This window comes from Pollachius pollachius (assembly GCF_949987615.1).
Source record: "Pollachius pollachius genome assembly, chromosome: 17".
Taxonomy (NCBI): Eukaryota; Metazoa; Chordata; class Actinopteri; order Gadiformes; family Gadidae; genus Pollachius; species Pollachius pollachius.
In genome coordinates, this window is record NC_136950.1 from 6,292,359 (window position 1) to 6,319,556 (window position 27,198).

General features: G+C 45.2%; 1 protein-coding gene across 1 annotated transcript; it reads right to left on the bottom strand.

Moving 5' to 3' along the window:
• Positions 1-1,311: 1,311 nt before the first annotated feature.
• Positions 1,312-26,855, bottom strand: map3k15 (mitogen-activated protein kinase kinase kinase 15). Its single transcript, XM_079754793.1, has 29 exons — positions 26,317-26,855; positions 25,013-25,152; positions 24,119-24,142; positions 22,134-22,327; positions 19,138-19,306; positions 18,046-18,152; positions 17,571-17,741; positions 17,242-17,354; positions 16,771-16,930; positions 16,188-16,338; positions 15,515-15,622; positions 15,095-15,144; positions 14,824-14,919; positions 14,548-14,635; positions 14,145-14,278; positions 13,628-13,755; positions 13,111-13,241; positions 12,482-12,587; positions 10,504-10,661; positions 9,870-10,053; positions 8,470-8,644; positions 6,794-6,968; positions 6,105-6,290; positions 5,617-5,722; positions 4,441-4,681; positions 3,954-4,066; positions 3,302-3,408; positions 2,605-2,681; positions 1,312-2,502 (listed from the first exon to the last, which is right to left on the bottom strand). Exons 1-29 carry the CDS (start codon positions 26,831-26,833, stop codon positions 2,415-2,417), a joined length of 4,197 nt encoding a protein of 1,398 aa, XP_079610919.1. The 5' UTR covers positions 26,834-26,855; the 3' UTR covers positions 1,312-2,414.
• Positions 26,856-27,198: the final 343 nt, after the last annotated feature.

The window sequence follows — 27,198 nt, forward strand, 5'->3', positions numbered from 1 at the left end:
CTACGGGCATGGTGACACTATGCTGAGCTCTGACTTCACATTCTGTATGTCTGTGCAGATCTGTCTGGCCTCGAGACTGTAGAAATAATGTCAGATCAGCGTTATGGAGAGAGTGTTTCTAGTCTTGTGAGACCATCGTGATATTTATGTTTCGCAACGAACATCAGTTGCTGAGCCTTGCTGGGAAGCAAATGATTTCCAAATACGCCCATGGCCTTTTGTGGTTTCAAAACCTCAAGCCAATTACAGTGACGCTGGTGGTCTCTTCGCTCTTGCTCAATCCGGTTGAAAATAAAGCAAAAACATATTCTGCTCTGATATACTTCTTCATACTTCTGTATGATCTATCACACTAAAACTTGGTGGCATAATATCTCCACTTTAACAGTTAATTTTGAATAAAATGTTTTTTATTCTAGCTTACTTTAGCTTGGGTGGGGAATAAAAAATGAGGGTTAGGGTTAGCATTTCCGAACAAGGGAGGGGCCTATGGAAAGTGTATCAATCTCAAAGGAGAGAGCAAAGACAGCAAAAGAACCACTAAGGGATGTAATAGCAATTTCTTCAACACCAGTTGGGTCAAAGGTCACGATTAAAAATAGCCTTGTTGGGTTTTCAATGCCACGGGCACTTTGAGAGTCCTTCGCGAGAGGAAGTAGAACACCAAGTAAGATAAGTGTAATTGTGAACTGACTTTTTTCGTTCAAACAACTCACCATTCCATTACTTAGAAACACCCCACTGGCTAAGGTTTCGGTGTTTAGCCAAGCTCGGGCCCGTAAATACTAGGACCCATGAATTCTACGACAGAACAGGCACGAGTTTGGGCGGGGTCAGCAGATAATCAGAACACACTGCTACGAGAAAGGCTCCCCATGTACACGGTATACATAAACTCAGTTCTCAGTTCAAGTGAAATTTAAGTTGCCACCCTCTGCTCCACCCATGTCATCTGCTCCAAACTCATGTTTTCATGACGTCAAAGCGACATGGACGGTGAGGTGTGTGTGGCCGTGTGCAGCTGTCTCAGTTGATGTGCAGAGCTGTGTCCGAGACGTCCTCGGACACTTGTAGTAGATCACCAAGGAGTATGTGCCAATTTAATATACATCGCCCTTCAAATAGTTTTTGTTGTTGTGTTTTACCTGGCCGTGGATCATCATCATCATTGTATTTCAAAAAATCACAGTTACAATCACATAATTTGACCAAAATAGGACCCATACGATTTTCACACTCGAACATAAAAGTCAAAGTGAGGGATAATCTTTTATTGTAGATTTAAGAGCCAAAAGAAATTGTGATGGAAACAAACAAGCACATAGATAAATAAACAATAAAAAACGGTTTCAGAGACAAATGCAGGTGTGTGACTGGTAGATATAAACATACACCAACATCATTGGGGAATGAATAACAATTTTATAAATAAAAAAAATCTGGTTGTTAGAATATGTTTTTAGGATATGGGTGTGAACATTGACTTACATTAACTGCCACGCTATTAAGCCTATTACTGTGTAATACCTTCTATCAATAAATAACAATGCTTTTTCAACTCTTCGTAATATGACTCGGTACACCGTTGACATATTATATAATATGACATAATATCCCCCATGTCAGAAAAAATATGTCCATCTGTTTCAAACCAACAAGTAACTATTTGTGAATACTTTTTATTTATTTAAATATTTCCCACTGTCATAAAATGCCACAAAAGTTTGACAACGCACGTAAGTTAACAATCAACGTCATCAAAAAGTAAAAGGGCAGTAGCTGTGATATGTGACATGTATTTGAAATAGTGCCCGCACTAAAGTCTTTTGGTCTGGTCAACATTGACTCTGCAGGGACGCACACTCGGTGGGATAGATTTGTCACTTCCGTCACCATCGTCACGCTCACGCCCATTCTTATCTAGATGGAAAGCCGTCTCGTGGCCGGGATGTCCCACCCCCATGCACAGGGCTACTGGGTGCCCCTCCCCTGTGTCCCTCTGCAGGCCCAACCTTTGACCCGCTCCTTAATGATATGTATCTGAACTCACCGTAAGACACTTAAAAGAGAACTTAAAAGAAAGACAGAGGTTATGGTGCACTGACCGCTGGGAGGCTAGTTGGTGTGTGTGTAGCGTGTTTTTGTGTGGGGGGGGGGGGTGTTTCTGTTGATGCCGTGTTTGTGGGTGTGCCGTGTTTGTGGGTGTGCCGTGTTTGTGGGTGTGCCGTGTTTGCGCGAGCCGTATTTTGTGCGTGTGCCGTGTTTGCCGTGTTTTGTGTGTGTGTGCCGTGTTTGTGCACGTGTGCCCCGTTTGTGTGTGTGCCGTGTGTGCCGTGTTTGTGCGGGTGAGTCGTGTTTTGCGCGAAAGGAGTGTTGGGGGGAAGAAAACCAAAACGCAGCGGATGAGATTCCCGTCAGGCGTCGCTGGGCGTGTCGCTCCTCGTCCTCTCTCTCTCTCTGTGCCTCTGGATGGCCCGCCAGATGCGACACAGCACGCCGCCGCTGTAAGGGAAGCACCAGGGGGGTTAAGGGGTTTTAAAGGGGGGGTTCGGTAGGGCTCCGTCCCTGAGTCGCTCAAGGCGGTGATAGTACAAGGGGGGGTACCGTAGACGCAGGGCGCGCAGGTCGTCCCGGGACACGTCGCTGAGGACGTTGTTTAGCGTGTAGTCCTCCATCACGAACTAAAGAGGACACAGAGAACCGTAACTACCTCCTGGCCGTTCAGCACAGCCAAACTGTGCTCGGGGGGGCCAGAGCGCCCGGTCAGGTTGATCAGTGGCTGCTGTGTAGCACGCCCAAGGAATGGACATTATTTGCTCATTGACTGTCTGAACCCGCACTTCACATTTGTTAATATTTGCGCCGCATACTTGTTGCCCCATCTGAGCACATCATCTGCGGTCCACAAATCACATGTCCCAACACAAAGTGATGAACGCTGACACCAACCTCGTTCAGAAAATGAATGTAAATTTGGCAATTGAAGTTCTGTGTGTATTCATGGAGCTCTTTGGGGCCCCAGAGCAACACTGAGTCCTGCTTTTTTAGGAGGGCTCATGAAGCAGACGCCTTCATCCATACCGACTTCATTAAGATCAAGTTCAGTCGTCGAGTTAGATGGTGCAGAGTGAGGAATGTTGCTCAAGGATGCCTTCAGTGGAAATGGGGTTCGAACCCAGCGCATTTCAACCTGGAGTCAAACCCCCTAGCCACAGACAAAGTCTTAAAGGAGGTGTCAGCGTCGAGCTATGTAAAAGCGCTGGGCCGGGTATCACAGTGATTGAATGAGGAGACAACAAACCTTGTCTAAGGTGTCAGGGTCTGCCCCCTGCTCTTTCAGCCAATCAGTGAGCTGCTTGTCGGGTTCATGGTCGGCGGGGATGTGAAAGATGGAAGGGGGTGGGAGCTCTGTAAACAAGAGGTTTTTAGTACAAGTAAAGTATGGGATGGGATGAAAGCCATGATTTGTAGAGACATTAACCATGAACCCATCCAACCATCTTGTTTTCCATTGTTGCTTGATTCATTTCCTGCCTGGACTACCCCTTTCCTTTATTAGATGTGTTGGATGTCTAAATTATGTTGTATGTCTAAACATGTTAAATTTGCTCGGTAGAAAGGTCTGGCAATGCTTCCATACTAATTGTTTTCTGCCCCGATAATAACTTGTGTCATAAAAACTTGTCATAACCCCAAGCAGAACAAAATGCAATCGTACTTGTAATCAAGTTTTCCTTTATCTTTATTTTTTCGATCCATCCATCCTCATACCATCCACCAGTCCTCATACCATTCATCCACCCATCCTCATACCATCCACCCATCCTCATACCATCCACCCATCCTCATACCATCCACCTATCCTCATACCATCCACCCATCCATCCACTGGTCCAATCCTGCTCCATATATCCTCTCCTCTACCCAGGGGGAGTGGTGGGTTATCTGGGTACCTGTAGGCCGGTGTCTGACCCTGGCCAGCTCCAGGTCCTGGGACCTCTGCTGCAGCGTGGCCTTCAGGACCTGCTGGTACTCCTTCTCCTTCAGCAGCAGTTCCTCCAGCAGCCTGCAGGGGTCATTTTTCATTACAGTTTGTTCTGTATATATATATCTTGTACGTCTGTATATATAACTCTGTATGGGTATGGGTATGTGTGTGTGTGTGTGTGTGTGTGTGTGTGTGTGTGTGTGTGTGTGTGTGTGTATCTGTGTGTGTGTATATGTGTATGTGTGTGTGTGTGTGTGTGTGTGTGTGTGCGTGCGTATGTGTGTATGCGTGCATTTGTGTGAATGTGTGTGTGTGTGTATGGGTATGTGTATGTGTGTGCTTGCGTGCGTGCGTTTGCGTGTGTATATGTGTGTGTGGTTGTGTGTATGTGTGTGTGGGCTTGTGTTTATTTGTGTGTGTATGTGCGTGTGCGTGTGTGTGTGTGTGCTTGCCTGTTGGTCTCTTGTTTAAGCCGCCCCAGCTGGGCGCCCAGTGGGTGGTTCGGCCGCTGAGGCTCATGGGAGATGGCGGCGGTGAGGGTGATTGCCCCAGAGGCCGTGGGGTCAGGGGTCGTGCCAGGGTCATCGGTGGGAGTGGCCAAAACCTGCCCAAACTCCGCCTCCTCCACGTCCACCTCGTCCTCCTTCTCCGCCCCCTCGCTCTCGGACGCCGGGCCGAAGTGGGTGTGCAGCTCTGGGCGGGGACACACCCGCGGAGGTCAAAGGTCAGGCATGTTGTGCGTTGAGAGGTCAGTGGATCTGGCCGGTGAGCTCTGCCTATACCGTTAACGTGGGCCTTGGGATGTCACATTCATAACCAAAATACCAATGCAAAATATTCAATTAAAAACCTTTTATAATTACTTTGTTTTATATATAAATAGCTAAGTATCTAACTATTTCCCTAACGAGATAGCATCCTACCTACCATCCTACCTAACTATGTATGGTTCTGGATTTTAATACTTATCTGTCTTATCTTATCTAGTGACTTAGCCTAGTTGGCTCAGACTGCTGAGGAATGTGATGATGAGGATATTCAGGTACAACATTCCTCCTTGTTTCCTCCTCGGTGGTTTTCTGTCGTTTAGTTTTACAGGTTCATCTTGTTGCCCCGTCTGCGCCCCGGAAAAACCCAAAACGGCGTGGGCCGTCAGGGAAAACAGTGAAACTGCGGGGGTTATCACAGACTTATGAGTCACCTTAGGTCACCTACCCTCTCAACTAGATTACCTACCTACCTACTGCCTAACTACCTACCTACTAGAGCTGCACGGACTGACTAATTGGCCCATTTGACACAACAAAACTATGATTTTCACTGTATTTCAAATATGCAGGTGATTTGCAGGTTATTGGGTTAGCCGCTAATCCACTAGTTAAATTAAAAATCAGCCATTTTTATAATCAAAACATAATCAATAATCAAAACAATTTGATTATTTTGGTCATTGTTGTACCTTGACATGGACATGGTACTCACATTATTTTAAGAATAAGAGTATATTTGTTTTAATAGCCTAGTTCGACGCCTATTGTATTGTTATGTTCACATTCAAACATGGTATATGAGAGTTAGAGTATCACCACACCATTATTTGTTATGTGAGAGTTAGCGTTGCGTCACACCTGGTATGAGGATGGTGACGGCCGCCTGCACAGCACGTCTGATGATGTTGTCCATTGCGAACATCCAGTGGGGTTTGATGTGATGGTTCCTCAGCACCTTGTTCACCTGTAGAGCATCACAACACACAAGCACACACACACACACCCAAACACACAGTTAAATGTGCTAGCAGAACCCTGTGTGATGCCAATTGGTGTGAATGTGACCACTATTTGAAGTGAGGGTCCATTCATTCACCAATCTGTCCAAAAATCTTGGAGTCCATTAATCCGTCCACTCAATCAATCAGGAATTGATCTGTTTATCCGAGACGTTTTCTCACAGAATGCTTGTAACAACCTTGTATCAATTACGTTTTGCATATTCTATAAAGGTCCTCGATAGTTTTGCAATATTAATAAAGGTGTTTGTTTGTGTGTGTGTGTGTGTGTGTGTGTGTGTGTGTGTGTGTGTGTGTGTGTGTGTGTGTGTGTGTGTGTGTGTGTACCGAGTCCTGGAAGCCAAACAGCACCAGCTGTATCTGGTTGATGGAGGTGGAGTCGAAGTCAAGGTCGAGCTTGAGCTTTGAGATGGTGGTTGCCATGACGCGGCGCTCTGGAGAGTGGATGAAGTCTCGCAGGATGCAGATGATCTGCTTGATGTGGTCCACGGAGAGCTGGAGCTCTTCACTGCCCTGCACACACACACAAAAACATATACACAGACACACATACAGTATGCACACACACACACACTCACAGAAACACACAGACACACAATCATACACACGCACATGCACACCCACAATATGTAAAACACATACATATACAGAACACACACACACACACACCATAATCAATACATATACACACACACACACACACACACAAACCACGGCACATGAACACACGTAAAAAAAACACATTCACAAGTATGTTTAAGTTAGTTACTTTGTCTAGCGTTCTCTCTTTATCTCTATCTCTCTCTCACGCTCTCACGGATGCAAGATAGGGCCCCTAATCTCTCTCTCTAACACTCTCTCCCACCCACACAAAATATCCCATACACACACATACAACAACAATACATGCATACAAACATGTACAAAAAGCACACAAACACAAAAATAGGTTACAGAGTAAGACAGATATCTGCTCTTCAGTCACTCCCCCCCCCCCAACACGTCTCAGTCCGGACCTGGATGTGGTTCTCCAGCAGGTTGGACATGACCTTGTCCTGGTCTTCATTCAGCACTTTGTAGAGGATAGCCCTTCGCTCGCTGTCCTTCTTCAGCAGGAAGAGACCCCCGTCCCGGTCCTCTGGGGAGGGGGGCGCGCTGCGGTCCTCAGAGGCCAAACCCTCGTCAGGAACACTAACGCACACACACACACACACACACACACACACACACACACACACACACACACACACACACACACACACACACACACACACACACACACACACACACACACACACACACACGCTATACATTGATTATGGGGTCATTGATACACATCAACACAACACACAGTATTGGTGGTTTATTGGGACGTATACACACTAATAAAACACACATAAACACACACACAGGAATATTATTGCTTCATGACGACACACATAAATATACACACATAATATCATCTATAGTAGTAAATGCTACACGTGAACCTCTTAAGATGGCACATTTGATTGGTTCGCTATCTTGGGATATTGTGCAATATCTATTCCCCACTATTCACTTCGCCTTGGCGAATAATTGTTAAATATAATATCACACTTATGTAAACCACAGGCACATAACACACACATATATAATACAGAGCATGAAAGGGGCTGCGAAATCCACAACTCTTACAACACAGGACTTTTTTGGCAGCCGCGAAAATTTGAATATTGGATGAAAAAAGATAAAGAGATAAAATCACACGAGCCTGGATACACTCGCATAGAGACACAGAAATCCACTTTTTAATCTCCCACAGAATAGACTTAAACAAACACACATATGCTCCCACTAATCAAGCAGAGACACGCACACAAACACACACCCTATCACAGAACACAAACATTACGACCGTTTAGAATGCACACAGCACCAAGATTAGCGCAGTGCACACAAGGATAATAGAACAACCCATGCACAGGCAGGCACACGAAAACACACACACACACACACCCTAAGTGACTTCATTATATTTAGTTTTACGGTCGCAATTGTAGCAAAGTCGAACAAACACAGCACACAGACACACAAAACATGCAAACGAAGACAGACACACAACAACGCACTCTAAAGTGCTCCACACAACACACAGACCTACACACATACGGATGCATTAGGAGAACAGAGGAATAGAATCTCAGCTCAGCTTTTATGATGGGCAGATAGCGAGACAGTCTGTTTACAGATAGAAGGCTCTCCTAGCTACTGTGTGTGTCAAAGTGGGGACGCACAAGTGGGGACACACAAGTGGGGACCTTAAAGTGGGGACACGCAACAGGCCTGCATGAGCTCAGTACTACTGTGTGTGTGTGTGTGTGTGTGTGTGAGTAAGGTCCGTTGAAGCATGTGCACGTGGAAAGCCCTCAGAGCTCATTATGGGATGTCATAAAAGCTATTGAAGCACAGAGACACCTGTCAGTTTTGTTCAAACATGCAGACATCTCTGCACACAAACACACCCATGCATGCAGCGCACATACACTCGCACAAAAACACACAAGCACGCAACACACATACTCTTATATACAACCAAGCACTCACGCACACACACACCGACATATATTTACAAACACACACACATGCACACACATGCATAGACTCGTAAACACACACACACACACACACACACACACACACACACACAGACCTCAGGTAGTTAGAGTTGCTGGGCTTGAGGTTGTCTGAGTCAGAGCGAGTCTTCTTCTGGAAGAAGACGTCATGCTTGGAGTCGCAGTCTGGGCTCACTGAGCCCTGCTCACTGCTGCTGCTCCCGGTGGCCTCACACTGTAACTGCACCGGCAGGGACACACTGCGGATGTAGTCTGACCCCCCCCACACACGCACAGTGGATTACTATTTGTGTTGTGAGAACACGTATTGTTGCTATGAATATAATTTTTTTTTTAAACTTCATTCAAATATGACTAGAAATGTATTTAAATTACATTGTTATGAATAGTAGAATAATGTAATGAATAACGTATAATTTATGAAAGGCTAAAAACGAAGATGAAAATACTGTCAAAGCAACAAATCTAAAATATGAGACACAAGAAAACAGAAGAAGGTAAAGGAGCAAGAAAAACACAGAGAGCTTAATAACTGAAAGGGTCCAAAGGTCACAAGTTCATAACCATAAATACTTTTCAAACACCACTCATTGGGTACAGAGTGTGTCAAAGTGTGTCAAACATTCACACCAGCACAAAGAAAAGTTCAACACAAACAAAAGGTACATGAACATAAAGTACATCCATGAATTACTTCTACAAACCTTGCCAGACTGAAACACCAACCCAGAGAGCAGGGAGAAAGAACAATGGCAATGGTCAACATCGTCAAACATCAAAATGGCACGGCCTTAAAGACTTCATTGGATGCAGGGGAGCAGGACCAGGTCTGTTTGAGAAGCTGCTTCCCCAAACACATGGCGCCAGAATACTGGGATATACTCTGTACAGCTGCGCGGCTGGTTTTATAACCAGGTGTGTGATGAAGTTGTGTGTATCACGGTCGTATGAAAGACAGGGGAGCCTCCAACGGTCGATTATGTCGATAACATATATTTGTCTCCATTTCTACTAATCCTATTATGAATATAGATATGTTTTATGTATATTTTCTGGGGTATTCTTGACCATTTATTTTGTTTCGCTTTTCTTTTTTCAAGTAAGTGCTCTGTACTTTTTATTGGGACATTGTCGTTTCCTGTCGGACGCATACAGTACGTTTAATCGTACCTTTTGATGTGCTATATAAACGACTTGATGGTTTAATTGAGGATGTTGCAAACACACACTCCTCCACATACACATACCCTCTACCCCACTTACACATGGACACACACACACACACGTAAACGCACTCACATACACACTCTTCCCCTCTCCCACAGACAAGTACTAACCCTCTTCCCCACTCACACGCACCCTCCTCCCCAGTGGCAATCTCATACACACACCCAACCGCACCCACCCACCCACCAACCCACACACCCACACACTCACACACGCACACACACACACACACACCAGCCCCTCTCAATACCGGAGGGTTTGAAGGCGATCTTGCTCTTCTTGCCCTTGGTGTTGTGCCTGACAAAGGTGTCTCTCAGCAGGTCCGAGGCGTTGGCCCTCTTGTGGGGGTCGGGCTCGAAGCAGCGCAGGATGAAGGACTTGGCCTCCAGGGACAGAGACTCAGGGATCTCCGGGTGGATCTTGAACATGCCCACCTGGAGCGCACGGGTCCAGGAAGAGAGACACACACACACACTGTTTAACAACACACAGGTACAGAGAGAACTCGGGACCAGCTCTAGTCCAGCCATGGAAGCACTTTGCTTCTTAAGGGGTTATAAACTTGGCCGATGGTACCTTTAATCTCCAGAACCATTTAGGGCTTTCAGTAAAGAGTAACCAAGCAAAGTTTGGGAGTAAAAAGGCGAAAACACACGCAAAATTGGTGCAAGAGTTGATTCACCGTTAGAATATGTTTCAGTCTCAGAATCGAATAGTAAGGTCATTTTAGTTTTCAAATCAAACAATCAAATCAAATCTCAGCAAGTGTACTGCTGTGATGGCGCTCCTTCCCCATGCCCAATACGCAACAAGGTTCACACACACACACAGACAGACACACACACACACACACACACACAAACAACACGCGTGGGACCCCTCACCTTGAACATGGCGGCTTGGGGCTCCCCCAGCTCGTGGAAGGGGGGCTTCCCGGTGGCCATCTCTATGATGGTGCAGCCCAGGGACCAGATGTCCGCCGGGGCCCCGTAGCCCCGAGGGCCCTTGTCAATGATCTCAGGGGCCATGTACTGCAGCGTGCCTGGACAAACACAGAGGAGAAGGGTGGAAATCCTCCGTAGCAAACCTTAAGACGCCGGGAATATGAATGAAATAATCACAGCAGTGAACATAAGGAACGAGTTCTTACGTTGTTATTATCTGTTGATGTTTTCACATTGTGTGCGATTGATTCTTGCTTGTTTTAATCATTTGACGACATTATCATAATAACAACATTAGCAGGTGTTCGATTTGATTAAGCTTTTGTCCCCTGTGGGCCACCATCCTGAGAGCTGGTGCCTCGTGTAACCCTGCAGAAACAGAGCCGTGCTCATGTCACTCTCTTTCTTTACCAGTCTAGCACATTCTCAACCAAACCTTCTTTGAAACTTGTCTTTGTAGACGTCGCCCCTTTGTGGCTGGTTCGAGGGACTGCGGGGTGAGTGCTGTTGTGGAGATGGCAGACTGTATAAAATGGGAACTACCAGTGGACCAGCAGAGTGCCCTGAGCTGCTCCCCGCGGCTAAGACCTGTCTGCATAATGGTTTCACTGGTTGGTATGGCTGTCCTGCTTGGATACGCGGAAAGGCTTTTCAGACGGGGCGAGGAAAGATCGATGGTAAGGAGACAGAGACAGCCACTAGAGACAGACACGAATAGAGACAGATACGGCTGTACATACACACACTCGCATGCACTCACACACAGACACACACAAACAAACACACACACACCTTATAAAGTTTAAACATCCACCTGTTTCCTCTTGATTAGCTAATGAAATTACACGCTTCACTGGACACCAGTGGCAAGCAGATGGTCATCAATGTGTATGTGTGTGTGTGAGTGTGTGTGCGTGTACGTGTGTGTACCTGTATGTGTGTGAGTGTTTCTATAGTCACTGATGGCAGCTCTTAACATTCTGAGGGCTGTTTGACTCTCAGGGCTGCTTTGTGACACCAGGGTGTGGATGACTCAGGAGGACCTCAAAGAGGCCACTCAGACCCTCTTTCCCAAGGCCCCAGTATGATGGCTTTTACCTCCTGCTGTTAGGTATATTCTGTGTTGAACGATATCGCTCTGCTCTCTTTCGTATATGTTTAAAAAGTTCTGTAATCCAGAGTTTTGCAACCTGTGCTACGCAGACCTCTGGTGGGAAACAAGGGCACTGGAGGTGGTAGTTGGATTTTATTCCAAATAAAGACACGTTTACATAAAGCAAAAAATATATATGGATAATTAAAGTGACTGCTGATATTGTCCAGCAAATAAAGTGTTTATGGCTTGTTGCTGAATTCAATGATATTTCTTCAATTGTAATGGCTTCCATTCAATGTTTTGGGTTAATTTGTATAACCTAAACAAAGGCCCCGGGAGACTAAACAGCATTGCTGGGTTGTATATACTTATTTTGTCCATTGTTACCCACTGGCCCCGACCTTCTTGTGGTTATAAATGTCTATAAAGGGGGAACTGGCAGTCTTTGCCCAGCCACTGCATGTGTGTTTATCCATTTTTATTGTTTGCATGTAAGGGGGTCCTCATAAAGTCATTGTTGTTTATGACAATCTAGTGGTACACAGTATGTCAATGGTTGGGAACCAGGGATATAATCTACTTCAAACCAATATTAAAAAAAAAACGTTATCTAATAACGATAGGAGACATACTGAACACTTTTCCATGACCTAACTCTAATTAAAAAGGTATGGGCCATTTACTATCCGATTTATGTATTTACCTAAGTATTTCTCCCTGTACCAACCATGGTCCTTCCACCTACTGCAGTAGTACAGTGTCTGGCTGACACAAGGCTCAGCTAGTGGTCCCATGCTCAGGCTAGCCTGCCTAAGGTCTTACCAGTGAAGGTCTCTGTGCAGGGGTTCACCCCCGCCAAACGCTTGGAGGTCCCGAAGTCTGAGATCTTCAACACACCACTGTATGTGTTCACCAGCACGTTGTCACCCTGAGAGAGAGAGAGAGAGAGAGAGAGAGAGAGAGAGAGAGAGAGAGAGAGAGAGAGAGAGAGAGAGAGAGAGAGAGGGAAAAAATCAAATAAAAGGTTTTTGCAACGCTTGTGTTGGTAGCACACTACGTACCCTAGCTTGATACGTGTCCAAACATGCTAAAAACCATAACATGTTACGTTACCTAGCATAATACGTACCCTAAAATGTTAGGTACCATAGCATGCTATGTAAACTATGCTACGTACCCTGCAATGCTTTATACCCTAGCACACCACGTAACCTAACATACTACGTACCCTAGCCTGCTACTTAACGCCTAGCATGCTAGACACTCTAACATGCTACGTACCCTAGCATGCTACTTAACGCCTAGCATGCTAGACACTCTAACATGCTACGTACCCTAGCATGCTACTTAACGCCTAGCATGCTAGACACTCTAACATGCTACGTACCCTAGCATGCTTGGTGCTCTATCAGGCTCTGTATCCTCTCCTGCTACAGACGGCGCTAGGCTACCTTGATGTCTCGGTGGACGATCTGGTTCTCGTGGAGGTAGCGCAGGCCCTCCAGGATCTGCCGGGTGTAGAAGATGATGGTCGCCTCCTTCAGGGGCCCCCACTTGGAGCGCAGCAGAGCAGAGAGGCTCCCTGGGGACCCGGGGCACAGCGGTTCATGGAGGGGTCCCGAGTATCGAGCCCTGGGACTCGAAGGGTTGTTGTTTTTATCACAAAGGACAACAACAGTTTTCTGCACTGCAAGCCAACGTTTTTGTAAAAGAAAAAAATGACCAACAGTAGCTATAGGAATCAGAAGGGCTTCACAGGCCCACACTATACGACCCCCCCTGAAGGACAAAGACAAATACCAAAACCCAGAGCGAAGGAGCCTGGAGAAGGGACACAGAGGAGAGGGGCCCCTCCGTGCAGGGACGGTGAGGAGGGCAACGGGGGCCCAACGGGGCAGACATAAAGTACACCGGTAGCATACAATAGAGCAGAACCAGTCAGCAAAGGCAGGACCCAGTGGCCCCTACCTCCAGGGACCTGCTCCATGAAGATCTTGATGTAGCTGTCCTCGGAGACTGATCCCAGGTACTGGACGATGTTGCGGTGCTTCAGGTACTTGTGGAGCGCGATCTCCTCGTGGAGGGGCTGGGAATACCTTGGGGGGAGGGAGAAAGGACGGTGAAGCCCGGGGCCCCCTCATATTTACACCTGGGCGGTGGTCCCTCGGTCCAGGACCACCGGCAGCATCTCATGTTTTGAATTAATGTATATAATAACTAATAGATGCAAAATATTAATAATTGAATAATCAAAGCTAAATTAATACTTGATAACGATGATGTGACTATAAATGGAATACAAATGACATTCATCATTAATATAAAAAAAATAATGCATTCTCTCTCTCTGTCTCTCTCCCTCTCCCTCTCCCTCTCCCCCTCCCTCTCCCTCCCTCTCCCTCTCCCTCTCCCTCTCCCTCTCTCTCTCTCTCTCTCTCTCTCTCTCTCTCTCTCTCTCTCGCTCTCTCTCTCGCTCTCTCTCTACCTGCTGTCCTTCTCGGGGATCTCCTTGATGGCGATGCGGACCTGGTTGCTGAGGTCCCGGCCGGCGTAGACCACCCCGTAGGTCCCCCGCCCCAGGACCACCCGGTCCCCCGTCTCGTTGATGTCGTACTCGTACTGCAACACACACACACACACACACACACAGAAACACACACATAGAGAGAAATACACACATACAGAGAAACACAGACACACACACACACACACACACACACACACAAATAATGATGAGCGAACACTCACACGTGGTAGCTTTACATTAAAGCTTTTTATAATTTTTTTACATTTGAAAATAGGGCACATTACCACACACACACACACACACACACACACACACACACACACTTGTACGAACTGACACGCACACACTCACACAAGCTGACCTCCAGTGTGTCTCCTTCCCCCTCCCCTTCCAGTTCCACAGCATTTCCTGAACCATCAGAGATCATCTCTTTCACCATAGAGCAGAACCTACACACACACACACACACACACACACACACACACACACACACACAAACACAAACCAACAGTATACGGAATGAAATCATTATATTATGTTACCATACATATCCATCACACACATATCACACATGTCCAAACAACCATATGAAAAACGACCTGCTTATCAACATACACTACACACAACATACACTAACCGTGCACACTGGTCCTCGGTGGAGAAGTAGATCTGGAAGTCGTCAGAGTTGTCGTGCACGTAGAGGAAACAGCAGCGCTCGTCAAATTTGCTGATACTGAAGACACAAGCAAAGGTGAAGCACGGGGGATGGGGAATTATTAAAATGTATATTGAAGCGCGACAATAAATACTTTGTTTATTTTCTGTGGTTGTGGCTGGACTGGTTCTGGTCTAGATAGAGCATGGAGCCATCCTATCAAGCATTGTGTTTGGACTAAGGTCATTCCCACCTGATGCCTTTGATGGCGGTGGCGGTGAAGTTCCACTCATGGATGCCTTTCTGGAACATGAGAGGAAAACGGGACACTCGTTTTAGTGTCTTTCAGTCGTGTGCCATGAACTGTAGTGATCATCCAGAAAGTGCCCAGAGCTCAGAGAGCTCTTTCAGGTTGCATAGTTGTCAGGTGACGGCTTGTCAATGTACAGTTCGTCTCAAGGTGTACTGAATGTTTTTAGTGGTTAGGTCATGGTTTGGTATGACTATAGAGGTTTTTTTGGGGATGTTTTTGGTTAAGGTTTGGTGAAGGCTTGGTGATGGTTAGGTGGGGATTCGGTTAAGGTTTGGTGAAGGCTTGGTGATGGTTTGTTGGGGATTGGGTTAAGGTTTGGTGAAGGCATGGTGATGGTTAGGTTCAGATGGTGGATCTCACCGTTTCTGCTGGAGACACGTGCCATATGGAGACGTTCTTCTCCTCTGCCTCGTTGTTGATGGACACGTAGGATGGCTGGTACAGCTTAGTGGGCTCCAGAATCAACACCTGACAGAGAGAGGGGCCGAGAGGGGGGGAGACAGACCAGGAGGGGGAGAGAGAGACCGATAGGGAGAGAGACAGAGGGAGAGAGAGAGACAGAGGGGGAGAGAGAGGGGGGGAGAGAGAGAGACAGAGGGGGAGAGAGAGGGGGGAGAGAGAGGGAGAGAGAGAGACAGAGGGGGAGAGAGAGGGGGAGAGGGGGGGAGAGAGAGACAGAGGGGGAGAGAGAGGGGGAGAGGGGGGGAGAGAGAGACAGAGGGGGAGAGAGAGGGGGAGAGGGGGGGAGAGAGAGACAGAGGGGGAGAGAGAGTGGAAGAGGGGAGAGACAGGCCGAGAGGGAGAGAGAGAGGTACAATATACGTTTACAGGTACAGCAACCTTTAAACAAAACAGACATTCAGAGGAATTTATTAAAGTATGATCAACTAAAATAATTCATATATTTCTAGGAAACCTAGAATCAATCCCTCTTATTGATAACAAAGTTAGTAATTGGGCCTCAATGGATTTCATAGTAACCTATCAGACATTTAAATTGACGGTGGCCTGAGTGTACAGGGTTGATGGGTACCGGAAATCTGAGACCAATGGTTGTTCCCCGGGTTGCCTCCACGATGATGTCCATCCAGAAGTTGAGCCTCTCCCGCTGGGCAGAATGTTCTACAGGGGGCTTCTTGAACCGCTGGATCAAGTGCAGGTTCTGGACCACTGAACGCAGATACCTGGAAACATAAAGATACAGGGTTGGAGAGTGGCCAGACTAGGTTAGGCCTGAAATTTATAAACTGGAGTTTAAACTCCAGGAATGATTTCATTATGGTAATGAAGACAATAACGTGTTTCCTTGTTTTATATTAATTCAATTATTCTATTACAGTTGACTTGCTAAATTAGAAATATTACTCAACATTAGCAAAAAAATATTTTTTAACAATCTTTAATCACTTCTATTAACAATGACTGTATTGAGTTTAAAGGGGTAATTTAGGAGTTGATCACTTCTTTATCAATTCTGTTACAGTTGCCAAGCTAATACGAGCTAGCCTGCTAAATGACTAGCACATATAAGGGTTCCAAGATTTATTCACTTTACAATTGTTCAAATTAATTCATGTTCATAAAATAACTTTCATTGGTTTCAGCATTACTGTTACCAAAGAGGTGGCTTAAGTTTGAAGAGCTTTTCGGCGGCCTGCGTAGCTTTGGGAATGTCGTTAGCTAGCATGCTAACGGTGAAGAACTGGCCCACGTCCCAGTAGTTGTTCATCTTCTCCAGGGAACCCTTGCGACCCAAGAGGCTGTTCAACCTCACACCTGGGACAGGGATGGTAGAAGAAGGTGAGAAAACTAACAAACAAACCGTTTTTGATCCTACTTTCCGCACCTTTGCTCATAAATAACAATGTGCTTTTTGGAATACAAATGCATTCATGCTAAGCCAATAATAAGGAGAGAGGTCAAATAAAATATATAGCGCAAAGGAAAGCAGATGGATTTGAAGTGAACACAAAATTGCTGCACAATAAACACATGTTTCCTTTATAAATCAATTTTTAAGAAATAGGGGTAAAATGTGGGAATTTGTGTCAATCGATGTGTTAGGACTTCCCTTTCACTCCTCTCACCTATTTTCCTCAGTTCAATTGAGCTCTCAAACTGCTGTCCAGCCACTATGAGGAGGACAGCCAGGTTGATACCAGAGTACAGAGTTGGCTGCAGCTCAAATCCCTTTCTGTACCTGAGATAACAAGATGGGCCGATGAGGTCAGTGTTTACAGGGAGATATTTTCTATTAAATGCATAATTGGTAAAGCTTGGTAAGGAAAATGATTAGTCTGATTGAATGTACAATAAGTAACCTGCTCAGTGTGAGATAAAAACATAAACTCAGGGTAAAGCTTTAACGACAAGTCTGGATCCTCAAAATTAGGACGTGGGGTAAGGTTCCACCTACCACTGTATTGCGTTGTCTCGGTTCTTTGTGTCCTTGCAGTCCGAGTCGAGGAAGATGTCCTTATAAATCCTCCCGCAGAGACAGAACATGTCTGGGGCCGGGTGCTCACAGGACTGCAACACCTGAAGCATCACACACAGGGCCTTCTCTCTGTCTCCAGGACTGTTCCTCCTGCAGACCGGTGTGTGAAGGAGAGAGAGAGAGAGAGAGAGAGAGAGGAGAGAGAGAGAGAAGAGAAGAGAGAGTGAGAGAGAGAGAGAGATACATATAAAGACATAAAGAGTATGTAATCATAGTTTTCCTTGAAATCGTAATGTGCGGATTATACCGTTAAAAAACAGCACGGTTCATCCCATACCAACAGAGAATGTGCGTATGGCTCAGACCGCTCAATAACAATGGACCAACGAGGAAGCATCTTACGGTTTCCATCTTATCAGAGATGTCTACACATTGAAAGCCCTGTGGCGTGTACCTGTTGAGGGCGAAGGCGTAGTGGAACTGGATCATGGGTTGTGTTGCCAGGTCACATGTGGGCAGCTGCTCCAAGGTGTCAACCAGCTTCACCATGGCGTCGTAGTCCTGGGTCGAGGGTCGAGGTCACAGGGTAAAGAGTGATGCTTTTCACAACTGTGATTAAGTTTGTTTGCGGTATGTGTGGGTGCGTGTAATTATGTTTTAATGATGTTATTTGTTGTATGGCCTACCTGTGGTACATGGTTGATTGTTAAACTGTGATTATTTTATAGACAGCAGGAAGATTACTTTATGAGGACCTTGCTGTCTATGTCTGATATAGGATGTGTATATTGCAATGTTTTCCTTGCAAGTATCTCAGTGTTTCCCCTAAATGCACCTAGCAGCGGCGTACCGCCGCTGCTGAAATATGACCGCCGCTGCTGAATCTCTTTTTTTTAACAAGAGGAGAGGAGAGCTTCAGCTTAATCTAAACTTTGTAGTATTTGTGTTATGTGATTTTACTGTATAGCGTAGTTGTTGATATAATATATTTTTTGTTAAATAAATGTAAATAATTTTTTGAAAGATTGTACTTGTAATATGTTCAATCTCTCCATATTTCCCCTGCTCATTACTATGCACAAATGTACTGTATGTACACCCTTCTGGTGCCGGCAGACACATAGAAACCTCCCGGCAGGGTACGCTTTGCGAGCACACAAAATAATTTGCGAGCGGAAAGAAAACATTTCACCTCCGCTGCTGCAACTCCATCCTAGGGGAAACACTATATCTTATAGGAAAACAACCGGTTCATCGTCAAAGGCTTTTTGAGGATTTTGTGTATGTGTATGTGTATCTATGGGTGTGTTAAATGATATTGTGTTGTGTGCCTGTTTGTCTCTGTGGGAGAAGACCATTGTTCATGACTATGTTCTTTATGAAGACATAATGATGTGTATGTGTGTCTACAGGTGAATATAAGGCAGCGCATGGAGTACCTGTATGTCTCTGTAGGAGAAGAGCAGGTTCATGACTATGTCCATTATGAAGACATAATGATGTGTATGTGTGTCTACAGGTGAATATAAGGCAGTGCATGGAGTACCTGTATGTCTCTGTAGGAGAAGAGCAGGTTCATGACTATGTCCTGAGTGAGGACCTCAGTGTTGTCGATGCGCAGCTTGATGCGGGTTAGCTCTTTTGCTAGCTCTTCCCCCTGGTACTTCTCCCTCGCCTTCCGGATGTCGTTCAGCAAAGTATCCTTAAAAGAGGCACTGGGACGGAGATTCACATCAGAAAACATTATTTTTCAAAGCCTAAGATAAGATAAGAATTACTTTATGTACCGAAAGAAATTTCTCCAATGTGGACAGTCCAATGTCTTCTGCATTGAAAACAACAGCAACATATATGTACCAAGAAATCACATGTCATTAAAATCAAGTGCACATGCCCACCCTCTCACTACATACACATTACAGAAAACACAACCGTAAACAAGGCACTGCCTGAGATGGAGTTTAGGGCCTTAGTGGACAAGTGAACTCATAAAATGGGTTAGTATTAGAACATATCATATCAGTGTTTCCCCTATATGCACCTAGCAGCTAGGAGAGGAGAGCGAGAGGAGAGGAGAGCTTCAGCTTATCTCTTTATATTATTTTGCGCTACGCAAAATAATATAACGTTCCGTGCGCTACGGACGCTGGATATGTGCTTCATATCCAGGTCAATTCATACACTTGTGAGTAAAGCATATAAACGGACAGGAGAGAAGCGCTCCTTCTTATCACTATAAAAAACTAATGTTATAGGCCTATTATTTTGCACTACGGACGCTTCATATCCAGGTCAATTCACACACCTGTGAGTAAAGCATATAAACGGAGAGGAACTTCCGTAAAGTTGGAAATAAATTGGCAGATTCGGAGTTTGCGGTTCAATAGATCATCAGTGAAACATCGTTGCGACACAATTCTGTGTAGTAACCTAGAGAACCAGCTACAACATTGTTTTCATCCAAACTGGCTTCTATGAGCTTATTGGCTTCTATGAGCTGTCGGCTTTCAGCCGCGAGCTTAGTGTAAATGGCAGTTAATTTAGTCTATAAGTTATGCCACTTTACTTTTTGTACTTTTATTTGACGAGCACCACTCTTATTTTGTTACTTTTCTGTTATCGAAGAAGCTAGACTTCCTGCTCCCGTCTCAGCAAAAACCACATGCTCACGATGCTACAGAGTTGGTAAAACATGCAAACGACTTACGACTTACATGTCGTATCCTGTGTTAAAACTTGTAAAAGGTTATTTATTGTGGTTCACTCCGTGTTTTTTGTGTCGTATTTCTCGTGTAAGGACTGTTACTGCGAGGTGTGTGTGTGTGTGTGTGTGAGGAAGACGGGCTGCTAGCAGTCTGAGCTCAAACTTAGCGCCCTTGGAAGCAGAAGGAGGTAGTAGGAGACTAATGGTGTGTTCATTGTAAAAAGACTGGTTCATTTATTTAAAACTGAGAGAAACTGTCATTTTTATTTGAATAAGAGCTGCAACTCATAGCGGTTTAAAAACGGTAGTTTCATGTAAAATTCATTGCTTAAGTTTAAAATGTGAACATGATTTCTATGTATTATTTACTGAAATCTGGTACTATGGCATTTGTATTTCCGTCCATTTTCATAGTTTTCACGGTGTCAGAAGGTGTTAAAATGCCAGTGGTGAAAGGAAGAGAGAATTGAAGTCGAACACCAGTCGAAGCTCTGCATCCTGCGTGGTAATTCCAAGTGGGCAGCAACACTTAGGGACCGTCTGCAAAGTGCAAAACTGAAAACGACCACAGTGATAAGATTTCAATAGCGTCGCCATTATTGACTCTAGACCCCCACAACCTGTTCCATAGAGATATGGTCCTACTACAACCTTTAGTTCTGAAAAATATATATCGTGTTATTTTTGAGGATTTTTTATTTAGCAACAATTTCAATAGCATCGCCATTATTGACTCTAGAGCCCCAAAACTCATTCCATAGAGGAATGGCCTCGTTATGGTCCAACTACAACCTTTAGTTTTGAAAAATACATCTCTTCTTATTTTTGAGTAATTTCTATTTAGGAACAATTTCAATAGCGTTGCCAATGTTGACTTTAGATCCCCAAAACGTTTTCCATATAGGCATGGGCACATTATGGTCTTACTGACACCTTAAGTTTTGAAAAATATATCTCTACTTACTTTTAAGGAATTGCTTTTTAGCAAAAATGTCAATGAACAACTTTTTTAGCAACAATTTCAGTAGCGTCGCCATTATTGACTCTAGAGCCCCAAAACTTGTTCAAGAGAGGCATGGCCTCTTTATGGTCCTACTACAACCTTTGTGATGGGGAGAGGGGAGGGAGTGGGAAGATGGATTGGTTTGAGGAACAGACCTTTTCGATTGTTGTAGTATTTGTGTTATGTGATTTTACTGTATAGGGTGGTTGTTGATATAATATATTTTTTGTTAAATAAATGTAAATAATTGTTTGAAAGATTATACTTGTAATATGTTCAATCACTCCATATTTCCCCTGCTCATTACTGTGCTCAAATGTACTGTATGTACACCCTTCTGGTGCCGGCAGACACATAGAATCCTCCCGGCAGGGCGCGCTTTGCGAGCACACAAAAAAAATTGCGAGCGGAAAAAATAACATTTCACCTCCGCTGCTGCAACTCCATCCTAGGGGAAACACTGCATATCACATAAACCTTGCCAAGATTCCATAAGGAAAATACCTCATCGTGTTGCGATCAGCGTATGCCATCTTGCCATCTTACAATGTGCAACAGACCACAACATTAGCATGACTTAGCACATGTTAACATTGCTTAGTAGGAGTCTGTGTTAGCATCACTAAGTACATTTTAACATGACCTACCATGCGTTAACATGTTGATAGCATGACTAAGAACGTCTTAGCATAGCCTAGCATGAGTTTGCATGACTGTGACCATGTTAGCATGAGCCAGGACATTGAATTACCACGTGTTTGCGGCACCTAGCATGAATTAGCACATGTATGCTAACGTGTGCCCAAGCATGCGCCAACACGTGGGAGCGTCTCACCAGGAGGTGACGTGGATGTCCTTCAGGAGGCTGCTGAAGCGGTCGGTGAGGGGGACACACAGCGGGCCCAGCAGGTTGTCCCAGCTGGGCTGCATGTACTCGCTGGCCCGGCGCTGGGCGTCGCTCTCACAGCACATGTACTCATGGTTGGGGGTCAGGACGTAGGGGATGAAGTAGTAGTTCCCACTGGAGGCCTGGGGGTGGAGGGAGACACCAGGGTTGGATGAGGTTGGCTTCATTTGTGAGTAGGTTTGATTTGATTAGAATAGATAAAAGACGGGATAAGGTTGCAATATGCGTTATTTACGTTAATAATGAATATATTTGTTTGGATTAGATTAGTTTAATAAAATTTGATAATCATGCGTTAGATTACAGTACATCAAATGAGATTAGATTGGTTTCATTAGATTAGAACAATCACATGAATGAATATTCCATTGAATGCATTTTATTACAGGTAAATTAAATGAACAGCATGCTTATTGTTGTTAGATGATTATTAGATGATTTATTTTAAAGAGATCCTAACAAGAGCTTTACTTGATTTATATGCTTGTCTTGTAAGTAAACTTCTGTATCAAAATGTGGTGTAGACAGGATGTCAAATCAGCACCCACTTTAGAGAAAATACATTATTCAGCATAACCCAACACACGCACAAAGTACACACACCCTCACACATGCACATACACACTTCTCTTGCTTTTTCATCAGTTTAGTTTACAGTAGTATTATTTTCTTTCCAAAAACATATACAAGTATTTCCGTTTTTGTCCTTGTCTTCCACCTTTGTGATTCTGTCTTTTTTTTTCTTTTCTTTACCACAAGGTCAAACAACACAGTCTATGGCTATCTTATGTAGTTCCTGTGACACAAGAGTACTTTAAGCAGAGTGTCATACAGCAGTCTTTGGATGTCTTACTGGATATAAATAACCCAACACATTAACCAGTGTTAACCAAACAACACAGAGGGAGGACGACCAAAGAGCCAAGTTTCCATGCTGTTAGTTGTCAGAACTGACATAAACAACACGTTATTGTGTTGGAGTATATTCAATGTCATGTTCGGTTAAATTAGTTATGCTACCAATGTATGGACTTTCTGTAAAGAGCCACGTCAGTATTTCTGAGGTTCAGAAATTCCAACTGCCAACAGGAAATTCTTCAAAACAAGCTGCTTACTTAGCATTGTAAAAAAAGGCTGATCAAGCACTTTTTGCATTTGTCAGACACTGTTGGCTAACCAACTTTTATTATTATCAGAAGGACTGTAGTAGTAGTAGTAGTAGTAGTAGTAGTAGTAGTAGTAGTAGTAGTAGTAGTAGTAGCAGTAGTAGTGGTCATGTTCACATGCCTTGATCATGCTTATTTTCCCCTACTGCGTAGTTTGAGTGAATTGATTGAGTGAATGTCAGCATTATCGGGTGAGCTCAGAGGACGAGATGACCACCACTCCGGTGAGCTGAGGGAGATCCATCATGCACGGCCCTGAAGCGTGCACGTGCCCTCAGGCAGACTCTCACGATTGTGCGCGTTGTCAGGAAGATACATACTTTGTTTCGTAATCCAGAGCCTCTGTACTCTTGGGGCAACTGTACCCATGGAAATTTAAGGACTGGGGGACGAGCTGCCTACTCCACACACACACACACACACGCACACACACACATACACACACGCAATCACACAAACACACGTATACAAATACATACACACACATATACAGTGCACATACCATGCACACAAAATTACAGTACATTTATAGACAAATAAATAACCCAAGTGCAATACACACACAAACACACACAGCATACACACACAGCATAGCAACCATAAACATCATTATAAAATTAATTATAGACACTGTTGATTTTTCCAATGTAATAATCATTTGAAATAGAAAAAAAAAAAAACAGACACAAACACACAAACAGACACACACACACACACATACACACGCGCCAACAGAGAGAGACTTACTGTGTTTTTCTGGGCGACCATGTCCTGTGAGAGGGAAAGAAACAAGCATTGTGTGTCACTTCTCACACTCAGCCCCAGCAGTCACTCCAGGGTGACTAGGCTGTGTTCTCTGTTCACGCCGAAATGCATTTCGTTGCATTTATGGATCTTTTTGTGGCACATAAGCGCTTTAAAATTACGAACACAAAGACTTCATTCAGGTAGTTCCCAGCTATATTTTGTCCTGCCCTCACGTCAGGCTGTGTTATCTTAGGTGTGTTCACAGGGTCAAAGGCCAAACTGAATAAACTGATCGTACATAAAGAAGTCTTGGGGGCCAACAGTAGATGAAGAATAATGGAGGCAGATCGGATGTAATGAAAACTAGGGGCCGACGTTACATCAGGGCAACTGGGGACGGAAGCATGTAAGGGAAAGTTGGGACAGACTGAACACATGGAAATCTGGGGACAGACGGAACATAAGGAAAACTGGAGACAGATGGACCACGATGAAAACTGGGGGCGACAGTAAATTAGGTCCGTGTTGTTTGTCATGTGAAGGCCCCATGGTGCATTCCTGTCGGAGCAGCTGTTGTCCTGCAGAACAGTGAGTCACGCACGCCGCCACACAAATATATACGTACCCCCGCCTTAGACAAATAGGGTCAATAAATCAATCACACGTGTGGATGCACGAGCAAACACACACACACACACACACACACACACAATCTATTGCTTGCACAAACACGCACACACATACTACAATAAAATCATTTGTGTGTGTGTGTATGTAAGTTGCTTGGTAGTATCACGTGCATCTCAGACTATGTGAACTGTTTAGACAATTTGTGTGTGTGTGTAATTATATATGTGTGTGTACATTGCAGGACTTTTCTGTGTGTGTGTGTACCTTGAGGGACAGGGCGGTGTCTGGGTCTGTGTCGTGGTACAGGATGACATTGTTGGCCATGTCAAAGCTCTCCCTCACCCCGAGGTGGTAGAAGAGAGAGGGCTGCCTGAACACATCGCTCATATCCACCACGGCAATGTCTGAGGGAGAGAATGAGGGGGAGAGACATAGGGTTATATTGAGAGAGAGAGACAGAGCGAGAGAATGAGGGGGAGAAGGATAAAGACAGAGAGATACTCAGAGAGAGAGAGACAGAACCATAGAGAGAGAGACAAAAGGAGAGAGTGACAGGTAGAAAGACAGAGGTAGAGAGAGAATGAGGGGGAGAGGGATAAAGACAGAGAGATACTCAGAGAGAGAGAGAGACAGAACCATGGAGAGAGACACCGACAAAAGGGGAGAGAGTGACAGGTAGAGAGAGAAAGAGAGAGAGACAGTCCAAAGTATCCAGGGATGCCCACTCATCACTCCCTTGGTTTTTCTAATCATATCTTTTAAGGTAATTGTTTTCTGGCAGAGTGTAGATCCAAGCTAGATACAGTTCAGTTGTGTGAGGAGATAAAAACCAACAAAGTTTAAATGTTCGGGACCATAATGAAACGCTGAGAAGGACCATTAAGTGCAGCTCCCCCCAACCTTTTTCAGCTCTAAAGTCATATAAACATATGGAAATTGCTATTTAAAGAGAGAGAGAGAGAGAGAGAGAGAGAGAGAGAGAGTGTGTGTGTGTGTGTGTGTGTGTGTGTGTGTGTGTGTGTGTGTGTGTGTGTGTGCGTTTTTGTGTGTGTGTGTGTGTGTGATGGGGTGTGTGCGTGTTTGTGTGGAAAATGTGGATGTGTGTGGCGGGCTGTGTGTGTGTGATTTGGCAGATCAGCGGAGTAACCCTTGGTAAAACTAAACTGTCAGGTAGAAAATGGATGTTTAAATTATTTCATGATGACAATACAAATCCTTAACTGATCCTTTATGAGCATGACATGGACGACATTACTAAATCTTCAACCAAGCAAGTTCTAACCTTGAGAAAGACCACTCATGACATGTGGAAAGACATTACCTTAATATGAGGAATCCAATTGTCTCTGGGGGCCAGACCATCGAAACCATACCAATCCATTATCGAAGGCTCATGTTGCATGAATCTTTCATTCAAAACATGTCGAATGGCACAGATTATTTCCCACAAATTTATACTTTTATTGAACGATTGCAAGTGGTTTTGTGTTTTGTTTGGCGTTTTATTTCGTGTTGTCGCGTCAACAAAACGCTCTGACCCAACCGGGGTTCCACGGGGAGTCACTCACCTGCGTCGTAAAAGGTATCCAGCACGGACGTCTCTCCAAAGTCCAGCCGGCCGAAGGTCACGGTGGTGAGCAGCGCGCTCTCCGCGTCGCACGCCTTCTGCAGGCAGTGCAGCGCGCCCGACTCCGGGCTGCTCGCCATCACCGCCTTCATCCCGTCGTTAAGCACGTACACCGCGCGCAACGACCGCTGCTTTGCCGGCGGGGCCGGGCTGGCCACGTCCCCTCTCCCGCCTCCTCCACCTCCTCCTCCACCCTGGTCCCGCTCTCGATCGACCATGCTCAGCCCCCCTCCCGCGGAGTGGTCGCCTCCCGCGTCTGCGGCCGGCGCGCTCTGGCCCGTCTCCATGTGCAGCGAAGACAAGGACGTGTGGTGGTGCGTGTCCGCTCCTCTTCTCTCTCGTCTCCCGGTGTCCGTGGCTTGGGCCGTGTGGCGGGGTCTCTCGACTCCGTCCTGCTCCCTCCCTCGCGCGCACCTGTGGCTGGCGGAGCGCTGCGTTCTGGGTTGGTCTTCCTGCATCTCCGCCTCATTAGTTCACATTATCCGCTGATTATCTCGCACCAAGGGGCCTGCGACCCGAGACCGGATCCGACTAGATCCTCCCAGCAGACATCGCAGGGGTGGGGAGTTATGATATACGCCTCATGGCAAGAGTCTAGACTTGAGTGCTTTAGAAAGATCTGAGAGAAGCTTCAAAACGACGGAAAAACTTGAATATGCTGTTATTATGCACACGTTGAATTGAAAATAAAACAAAAGTGTTTTGGCCTATAAAAGCGTGCTAGTCCTCCTCAAGCAGTCCATCGAAAGAACAACCTGGATCTGGTTGTAACACCGTGTCAGCGTGACGGCTCATGAGGTCCCGCTACTTCGCAGCTGCCGCG